This window comes from Nicotiana tabacum, chromosome 20, assembly GCF_000715075.1.
Source record: "Nicotiana tabacum cultivar K326 chromosome 20, ASM71507v2, whole genome shotgun sequence".
Taxonomy (NCBI): Eukaryota; Viridiplantae; Streptophyta; class Magnoliopsida; order Solanales; family Solanaceae; genus Nicotiana; species Nicotiana tabacum.
This window is the reverse complement of record NC_134099.1, coordinates 112,465,219-112,476,135: the sequence shown is the minus strand read 5'-3', so window position 1 is coordinate 112,476,135 and position 10,917 is coordinate 112,465,219. Positions and strand designations below refer to the sequence as shown.

The 10,917-nt window shown below is 37.3% G+C and overlaps 1 protein-coding gene across 1 annotated transcript; it reads left to right on the top strand.

The window, feature by feature from the left end:
- Window positions 1–3,871: 3,871 nt before the first annotated feature.
- Window positions 3,872–9,370, top strand: LOC107820707 (uncharacterized). The gene is made up of 7 exons (XM_075240298.1): window positions 3,872–4,150; window positions 4,603–4,661; window positions 5,543–5,738; window positions 6,215–6,320; window positions 6,478–6,558; window positions 6,646–7,090; window positions 7,191–9,370. Exons 1-7 carry the CDS (start codon window positions 3,872–3,874, stop codon window positions 7,213–7,215), a joined length of 1,191 nt encoding a protein of 396 aa, XP_075096399.1. The 3' UTR covers window positions 7,216–9,370.
- The last annotated feature ends 1,547 nt before the right edge of the window (window positions 9,371–10,917 follow it).

The following is a 10,917-nucleotide window of genomic DNA, read 5'->3' as shown; positions in this document are numbered from 1 at the left end:
AAAAATCCCGAAATTAGCAAAATTCGAGCCCCGAGACCACTTCTCGAAACTCAGAACTTTTCACATCATTAGATTCCTCGTCTCCCCACGAGTTCATACATATCAAAAACACAAGAATCAGAGTTCAATTGACCCCTCAAATCCTTAATTTAAGCCCTTTTAAACTCAAGCCCTAAACCTCCATTTTTAGTCCTTTAATCTCTTAAATTTCAGTCCCAATCCATGAAATATTACCGTAGAAGTGTGTTTTAGGTCCAAAATCGTTACCTTATCGAAGTTCTCTTGAAATCTCTCTTTAAAATCGCCCAAAAACTCTAAGTCCAAAGTTGAAATGAATAAACCCTTCAAAAATTGCGAAGAAGAAACATATATACCTTCTGCCCAGACATAACCGCATCTGCAGTCCAATAGCCGCTTCTGCGGTACCGCTTCTGCGGTCATTTCTCCGCATCTACGGAATTTCACTTACGGATCCACACCGCATCTGCGGTCCACTCGCCGCATCTGCGGCTTCGCAGGTGCGGTTCCTTTTCCGCATCTGCAATACTAGGCCTCCCTCAGCCTTCCGCTTCTGCGACCCAAACCATGCATCTGCGAGACCGCATCTGCGGACCCCAAACCGCAGGTGCGAAAACACCAGAAGCAGTAGAAAATATGCAATCACTCAAGTTCTAAAACTTCCCGTTAGCCTTCCGAAATTACCCGAGGCCCCCAGGATCTCAACCAAAAGCACCAACATGACCCAATACCTTCTTCGAACTTGTTCCAATCATCAAAATACCTCAAACAACATCAGATTTCCCAAAACTCATCGAATTCAAGCCTATGTTTTCTAAAAACTTCCGAAACACGCTTTCGATCAAAAACCCAACCAAACCACATCCGAATGACCTGAAATTTTGCACACACATCCCAAATGACATAACGAAGCTACAACAACTCTCAGAATTCTATTCCGACCCTCGGATCAAAATCTCACCTACCCACCGGAAATCGCCAAAATACTAACTTTGCCAATTCAAGCCTAATTCTACACCGGACCTCCAAAACCAATTCCGATCACACTCCTAAGTCATAAATCACCTCCCGAAGCTAACCGAACCATCGAAACTCACATCCGAGCCCTCTAACACATAAGTCAACACCCGGTTGACTTTTCCAACTTAAACCTTCTTAAAAGAGACTAAGTGTCTCATTTCTTACCAAATCCTATCCGAACTCAATCTAATCAACCTGATCACCTAAAACACGGATAACGAAGCATAAAGAAGCAGAAATGGGGAAAAACGGAGCGGTAACTCATGAGACGACTGGCCGGATCGTCACACTAAATTTATTTAAACCTCGTCAACTTGTGAATAACCAAAGTATTTGCATTTTTCGTTGTTGATAATCTGTTAGTTAATAGTATTAAAATAAGCTAAGATGTCATTTTTTTAACAAACGAAAAAATATGTGTTACATTAGAAGTGAACCAGAAAATATAGAAACAAATATTTATGAAGGAGTACAAATTTTACTCTTTCTGTTTATAGATTTTTCTCGTTAAGTGCTTGAATTATAAACTGAGCAATTCCATTTTGAAATATTTACCTGACCTTCAAAATAATCATGAAGATTCAAATGGTAAAAATATTATAGTTTGAAGTACACTACTACCGCGAGTTTTAATTTAAGTCTGTGTCATTTCCTAATAAGATGACCCTCTTTCTGTTATATATATGAAAAAATAATAAATTTACTATTAATATTATAAATTAAGACGGAGCAAGTTTTTCTAAATGAGAATAACTTAATTAATAATTAATAAAAGTAACTCAATGTTTGGTTTGAAATAGCATAGTAATATTTAAGGGTTAGCCTTTTGTAAATAATTTGTATTCTACTAATTAGTTACCAAAACAAAATAATACTAATAGACAAACAAATTCCAATTCCTTCCTAACGTTAAGTTAGTTCGGTTTTATAATTAATTATGTTGCTTATCTTAAGGTAAGTAAACATTTAATTATTTTTGGTTATATTTGTTTCTTATGAAAGGATTATTTTGTTAAATGTTACATAATTTAGCACATGTTTTTATCCGTAACTTGAAATTTACCTGGCTTTAAATAAATCAACATGGAAAAATAAGTTGAATACTATACTTTGTTGTGGTCTGTAACTTTTACAGCTTAGCATATAACTCAAGTTAGCTTTTTGTTAAATTATATACCTAATCAAACTTAAAGTACATAAATCCATATATTGGCCATGCAAATAGTTGTCATATTAGCATATATTAGCAAAACGTGGCAATCACATATGCATCACAGTTTAATTCATAGGAACCTGATGTGTTAGAGTGTAAAATTAACTGGTCCAATAGTCCAGCGCCGAAATACAAAGCGAATAAAGCTGTAAATACCCCAACACGTGTGACGTTATGGCCAACACATGTGGCTTTATTTGCATAGGTGGAATTAGGGTAAAAAGTTATATTGTGATCTACCACTTTTGTCCTTGAAAAATAATTAAGGAACACTTTATCGTGAGGATTTATTAGACATTTGCCAAACTAAACGGTGGCTTTCTATTCTTATCCTCTTGGAATTGAACGATGAAACTCTCACCTGCCTTGTTTTCACAAATTTTCTTTCAATCCTCTTTCAAATTTCTTTCTGAGCCAATATTCTTCGCTTGACTTTCAGTCTCAATTGTTGTGCCTTTGTGACTTTTTGGCTTTTTGGTGAGCACAATTACTATGTGGTTCTTGCTCTTAATTTTTCCTTCTTTAATTCTCTGTTCTGCTTGCATCTCTATCTAACTGTACTGTTTTTTATCTTTCTGTCCCTATGTAGATTTTACTACACTATTTTCCATTAATGTAATACCAAAAGCTCAGACTTGATAAAACAAGCAGGTTCAAAAGAGGATGTAGATTTAGCTATCAATAATGTTCTGATCTGTACGTTCTTTTCCTAACATCTAAAGCATCATCAGACATCACAAACACCAAACAAATTAAATATATTGAAGACGAGATCGAACTCAGAAGAGAAGTTGTTGTATAAGAGTAAATTTGGCTTCGTCATCATCCTCCTGCTTTTATATCGTTGTGGGATGACAAATATAATGTTTAATTTTCTTCATATGCTGATAGTTCAGTAAATATTAGTACAATAACGCTACTAGAATGTATAGTAAGATGGCTTCTGAGGAATTGAGTGAAGCCACAGAAGGAGAGATACTGTTACATCAATGTTAAGTTCCGGAGAGATACGAAGATCACTGAGAGAAGGAGGAGTAGAAAGGGGGTTGAAATTGTTTAAAAAGTGGGTACAAGTTAAAAGTTTTTAAAAAGCATTTTTTACTTTCCTACGCCACATATGTAACCTTATTACCCTCAATGTTTAACGTTAGAGATAATTACATTTAGTATACTAAATTACCATTTACATACCATAATTTAAAACAGGGATATAATTAATGGGGCATTTATATGAGGCATAATTATAGGACCGTATATTCCCACGTTTCTCTTTCCTTTCAGCTCAACCCTCCCTCCCCACGTTTTACCTTTACCCGTAACTCTCCCCTCCCCACGTTTTACCTTTACCCTTCACTCCCCCATGTTTAGCATCTGTTTTCTTCTTTACAGAACAAAAGCTACCCACGTTCTTCATTATTCTCCATTTAAATTCACCAAATATTGAAGTTATCATTCTACAAAATTCGTTCCCATCTTTAGTCAAGTTGAAGTTAAACCATGAAGAACATCAAATCTCCCAAACAAATACCTAAAAAATCTACAGTAGGTGATATCCCCTCTTTCGACTTGGGTGTTTTAACACCAAAATCACCACAAAAACAAGTAAAATCTACACATGCAATGGAACCTACTACTCACAGTTCATCTCCTAGACAAATCCGTGCCGAGATGAGGACAAAGCAAATGCACGATGTAGATGCTGGAGGAAGTTCTATACCAGGCGGCAAACAACTCAAAAGAAAGGGGAAAGAGGTATGTGTAGATGACGACTTTGCTCAAGATGTCCCTAAAATTCCAACAGTTAAAAAACCCAAGTTGTCTCCTGCTTCCTCAAAACAAAAAACGAAGAAACAGTCCAAAAAACTCCCAAAATTGGTTCAGAAAAAAAATTTGGTGAAGGTAAATATTTATTATTTTCGTTTCCAGTTTTTTATTTTGTTTTGGATGTAAAAATCTCTGTTTAAGTGTTTTGGTAAATTGTAGATTAGTTGTCTTAATTTTGTAGATTATTTGTAGTTGTGATTTTCTACAGTTTATAATTGTAGTTATTTTGTAGTTGTTTTGTAGTTATATTGTCGTTAGCTTTTAAATTTTGAAACAGAGCTGTAGTTACTTTTTTCTTCCTACATTTTTGTAGATAATGTTTATATCTGTAGATGTCTTGTAGTGTTTTGTAGTTATATGTGTGGGTAGGTTGTATTTGTTTGAAGCAGATTTGTATGTATTGTTTCTTCCTGATTTGTTTTTAGCTATTTGTGGAGTGATTGTGTATTTATATGTAGATAATATGTAGATTAATGCTTCATTTTTATGCAGTTTACTAATGTGAAATAATTTATCATTTTGTGCAGAATAGACATTATGTTGCCCCACATAATGTGGATTATGGGGTGCTTAGATTCCACACTTTGTGTGATCCTAGCATTCCTAGCTAGATAAAAGAGTTATTGTCTCCAAATGCTTTAAAGCTTTTTAAAAACACTTGTTTTGGTTACTTACTGTCTCTCCCCTCCATTTGCATGCAAAACCAAGCTATTCATCTTCTGATGAAGTATGAACTGTCTAAGTCTAATGAATCATTTTTTTCAGTCCACTTGAAGGGAGAAAATTGAATTTTTCATTGAGAGAGTTTGGTTTAATTACCGGTTTAAATTGTGTGAATCAGTTTACAAATTATGGATATACTTCTAGTTATGTTAGCAAGTTAATGAATAGCTATTTTCCTAACAAAAAAAGAGTAGAGAAGTGGTATTTGAAATACATAGTAACAAATAGATCTTGGGTAAACGATGAGGATGCAGTCAAGTTGTGCATTCTTTATCTTTTGGAATTTTTTGTTTGCCCTTATGACAAAGACTATGTGTCTTTTATAGACCACTTTAGGTTCTATTTGGTAGAGTCTAGTCAGTTTGATTCATACCCATGGGGTATTAAATTGTTTAATCAGGTTATGGAATCCGTTAGGCATCGTCTAAATCCCCGTGTACATTCTTATCTCATACGGAGATGCTCATTAGCCTTGCAAGTGTGGCTTTATGAGTGTTTCTCGACCGTCAGCACAGAGCTTGCTACGAGGTGTTCTGACTCAATACCTCGCATATTAAGATGGTCAGCTACTAAGGGGCAGATTTGGTTAACTGCCTTTGAAGAGAAGATGATCAAGCCTGAGTGGATTAAGGTATTTTTTCAGTTTTGTATGTTGCTACATTTACCTTCATAATATCTAAAATTAGTCTACATTTTCTGCCTTAGTGGAACTAACTGTTTTTTTTTCATCATTTGGTTCACAAGCACGACTGAATCTGGAGAAAAGATTGGAGTGCTTACTCTGCCAAACAAGATTGATTATGAAGATGAACAAGGTGCACCATCATCAGAGGTTCCAAATGCTGATTCTCCAACATTGGAACCCAAACATACAGATTGTCAAGAGGACAAGGAATCTGTGGCTAAGAAGCTCAGGAAGCTAGAAAAGGGAATTGAGCAGGTAATATTATTAGCTACAATATATTTACATATTTGCTACAATTTATCTACATTTTATAACAATTTATGTAGTATACATTGTAGTTAAATTGTAGTATAATTCTATAATCAGCCCTGTTGGGATTGCACACATTGTAGTTAAATTGTAGTATAACTGTAGCAATTTGTAGACAATTATGAAAACAATACGGCCTCGTACATAATTAAACTGATTTGTAATTTATTTGAATAAAATTACCAACTAACTATATTTTTAACTTTTAGGTTGATAGAAAGTTAGAGGATTTTAGGAAGGCTGTATTTGAGGAACTCCATGACCTTCGAGTGTTTATAGATGATTATGTGAAAAGTGTTTTGAATTTGATAAACATGAGATATGATGTGGATGAGACAAAGGTAAGAGTTGACATATATTTATATACCAAAACAAATTATGACATATGAAACAATATACTCAAACTAACAGAAAATATTTAGTTTGCTGGTAGTTCAACAAAAAACAATGACCAACAACAAGGAGTGAACAACCAGCAATTTCAGTTCAATATTGGTGATCAAGTGCATGCAAGCACAAGCAACACAGGTATCTACAAAATACCTACAAATATATACACTTAGTATAAAACTTTATAGAGTATAGTTTTATTATTCACATTTTATCTACAACTTCCTACATATATCTACAACTTTCAAGACAGTATTATCTAGTATTATTTACCTTTTTTAATTATAAATTGAAGCTGCAGTTTGTCTAGAACATGTTCCAGCACATGTTGACTTATATTCAGAATTTCAAGAAGCAGCTGAGGTAAAACAAGCAGGTATAATACATACTGTCATTCAGAATAAATAATTGTTGTTTATACAATTTTATATTCCTGTTAAGTAAGCTATGTTTTATGTAACAGATATTGAAGATATCAATACACAGTCCCCAATTCACAGAGTGACTGTAGCAGCTCAGATAGAACAAGTCATTGAGAAACAAATAAATGAAGGTGAAGATACACAACATGTGGATGAAGTTGTTTCTGAAGGATCAGACATTGATAAGAAGGGTGTGACATTGTATGACTTTGAGTTGCCAGACAACTTAACACAATTGGTTAAGTATGGCGAGCCCATACCCGATGAATCAACCCCTATTCATCCGGGGAGAACCAAGCAACCGGGGAAACATGCACGATCACCTTTCATACCTCTATATAGTTCTGGAGGCAGCAACTCTATTGGACCTAAATTTTTCTACCTCAAACACCCCTTCACAACTCTTATAGGTGAAAATGTAGATTCTGATGTGTTAGATAAGTTCAACAAGTGGTTATACCACCGTAGTGACAAAGTATCTAAGGGGTATGAATGCTTAATTTGACACTTTTATTTCAGCATTTTAAAGTTTAAATATGTAATTCATTCTGTGATTTTTTTTGATTGGACATTTATTTGTTGTTAGAGGAGGAAGGCTCCCTTTTCCATAAAGGATAACCAAATCAAGCCTTGGTTAGACCTTGGAGATGAAAAGGTGGATAAGAAGGACTGGTTTTATTCCCTTGCTCACCCTGAACAAGTCCTCAATGACTCGGTAAATTCACAAGATATATTTTGTCTTCTGTTTTGTAGTATAATTGTAGTTATATTGTAGATATGAAATATATGTGACCATGCCTTTTATTATAAATTGTAGATATAATGTAGACATTTATTATAAATGCTGCTCTTATTATTTTGTGACGACCCAAAGGGCCATCACCTAATTTCTTACCCATTATGTGCTTCCGAGGCCTTGAAAACCTCATTTAAAGTCGCTTCGATTTGCATGCGCAGTCTAGGCGCCTAGCCGGAAATCTTAAATATGAAATTCTGTGAAAAATGCTAAGTTTTGATATTAAAATGAATAAATTTAACTTCGATCAACATTTTGGGTAAACGGACCCGGACCCGTGATATTACAGTCTCGGAGGGTCCGTAGGAAAATATGGGACTTGGGCGTATGCCCGGAATCGGATTCCGAGGTCCCAAGCCCAAGGAATGAATTTTTGAGTGAAATTGTTTTCTTGAAATAATTAAGGAAATTGGAAATGAAATTTGATTAGAAGACTATGGTATCGGGCCCGTATTTTGGTTCCGGCGCCCGGTACAAGTCTTATATATGTTTTAAATCACTCTTATAAAGTTTGGTTAAAAACCGAACGTCGTTTGACGTGATTCGGACCCTAATTGAGAAATTGATGTTTAAAAGGAAATTGAGAAAAATTTATTGATTTTGAGGTTTAATTCGATGTTCATGATGTTATTTTGGCGATTTGATTACATGAATATGTTCGTAGAATGTTTTTTAGGTTGTTTGTATACTTGGGTTAGAGTTTCGAGGGCTCGAGTGAGTTTCAAGTAGGTTTCGGGATGTGTTAGGCTTAAAAAGATCAGATGTTGCAGGTTCAGGAAATATTGCAGGTCTCTGAACCCTCTTGCACGGTCCGTGAGAAATCGCGTATGGCCACGGAGGGGCCAGCGCGGCCGCGGTCGCCTTTGAGCGGTCCGCGGTGGATGTTGTGCGGCCGCGGTCGGCTTTGTGCGGTCCGCACGGGGCTATGATCTGCAGGTCTTCAGGGAGGCCTGTGCGGTCACGGTCCTTTTTGTGCGGTCCGCACAGGGAGTTTCAGAGGGGCATAAATTCACGTGAATTTCAGTTATTTTTACACTTTTCAAAACCCCAAAACGTAAGAGGCGATTTTCTAAACAACTTTTCTTCTCCAAAACGATTGGTAAGTGATTTCTAACTCATTTTCTTCACTTCTTAACATCTTTTAACATGATTTCAACTTCAAATCAAAGTTTTCATGGGGAAATCGGGTGTTTTGGGTAGAACCTAGGTTTTCTAAAATTGGGGATTTAGACCTCAATTTGAGGTCCGATTTCAAAACAAACCATACATTTGGATTTGTGGGGGAATGGGTAACCGAGTTTTGGTTCTAACCTCGAGTTTCGGCCACGTGGGCCCGGGGGCATTTTTGACCTTTTTGGGTAAAACTTTGTAAAACTTATTTTCATGCATTGGGGTTGACTCAATTAGCATTTTTTGATGTAATTAAGTAACTTATAACTAGATTCGAGCGGATTGGTGGTGGAATCAAGAGGTAAAGCTATAATTGAGACTTGAGTGGTGTTCAAGGCATCAAGGTAAGTGTTTGGTTTAACCCTAGCTTGAGGGATTAGGAGTTGAGTCATATTTGCTACTTTCTTCTTGTTGAGTACGACGTATAGGCATGGTGACGAGTATCTATACGTTGGTGTCGAGCATGACCGTGAGTCTTAAATTTAAAGTGGTTGTGTCCTTAAATGACATTTCAGATGCTTTAATTAATGATCTTCTATATTGCGCAAAGAATTGTTCTATTCTCGCAGATCTTATTTATGTTTGAGCATTGTCATTATTTGGGCTGAGTACAAGCTAAGTTAAGATTGGTTATAGCTGATTCTGCCTTGCCGGGATGATTGTTTCGATATCTTTGTTCCCTTGCCGGGAAACTATTATATTGCTTTTGTTCCCTCGCCAGGAGGTTATTATATCGCTTATGTTCCCTTGCCGGGATTTCTTGTAATTGTGTGATGAAATGGGAGCGGGTGGTACGCCTACCACAAGATATTATGAAATGGGAGCGGGTGGTACGCCTACCACAAGATATTATGAAATGGGAGCGGGTGGTACGCCTACCACAAGATATTATGAAATGGGAGCGGGTGGTACGCCTACCACAAGATATTATGAAATAGGAGCGGGTGGTATGCCTGCCACAAGATATTATGAAATGGAAGTGGGTGGTACGCCTACCACAAGATATAATGAAATGGGAGCGGGTGGTACCTACCACGATAAATTATAAAATGGGAGTGGGTGGTACGCCTACAACGAGAGATGATAAATGGGATCGGGTTGCACACCTGCAATAAGATGAAACTGAAAGTGAAAGTTGCCTTTATTTTCTTCATTTGTGCTAGAAGTTATATTGCTAGCTTCCTTATTATTCCCTGTTATTTTCTTTTAACTGCTATCCCTGAAGCATGTTTCCCTTCCCCAACTTTAACTGTTTATTACTTGTTTAGTTTTCCGCCACATATTGTATAACTGCACAGGTTTATCTGGAGTCTAGTCCTAGCTTCGTCACTACCTCACCGGGGTTAGGCTAGACACTTACCAGCACATGGGGTCGATTGTGTTGATGCTACACTCTGTGCTCTTTTGCGCAGATCCAGATCTTGGACAACAGTAGTAGCGCGGGAGCCAACCTTCAGTCCAGTGAGACACCGAGGTAGCCTTGCAGGTGTCCGCAGGCCCGGCGTCTCCTATATCTTTTATTTCAGTCTGTTATCTCATGTATTCGAGACAAATAGTTTATATTTTCTTTCAAACGGTTGTATTTAGTACTCTTAGAAGTTCGTGAGTAATGTGACACCAGTTCTTGGGTAGAGGCATATGTTGATTCTCCCATTATTGTTCCATCCTCTTTAATTTAAGTCTTTCGCATAATTATTTAATTCCGTTGCTTCATGTTATCACTGATAATTGTTAAAATAAGTAATTGTTAATAAAGTAAGCAGTTAAGGATTGGCTTGCCTAACTCACATTAGTAGGCACCATCACGACTCCCAAGGATTGGAAATCCGGATCGTGACAAGTTGGTATCAGAGCTCTAGGTTATATAGGTCTCACAACTCACGGACAAGCTCAATAGAGTCCGAGGGATTGGTACGGAGATGTCTGTATTTATCCCCCAGAGGCTACAGAGTTATTAGGAAAATCTCACATTTGTTCTTTCTTGTCGTGCGGATTTGTTTCTCAAATGCTAATTGAACTTCTACTCTGTTCTTCGCAGATGGCGAGAACACGCGCTTCCTCATCTACTGCTCAGCAGCCCGAGCCCCCAGCAGCAGCTCCCACTAGGGGCAGAGGGTGAGGCCGAGGTAGGGGCAGAGCTCAGCCTCGAGCAGCAACACCAGTGGTGGAGCCTCAAGTTGATTTCGATGAGGAGGTTCCAGCCCCAGTAGTTTCGGTGGGTCCAGCTCAGGTCCCAGAGGGGTTCATTGCCACCCCAGTTCTTCAGGATGCTCTGGTCCGATTGGTGGGCCTCATGGAGAGTGTCACCCGAGCGGGTTTGCTTCCAGTAGCACCAAAATCTTCTCAG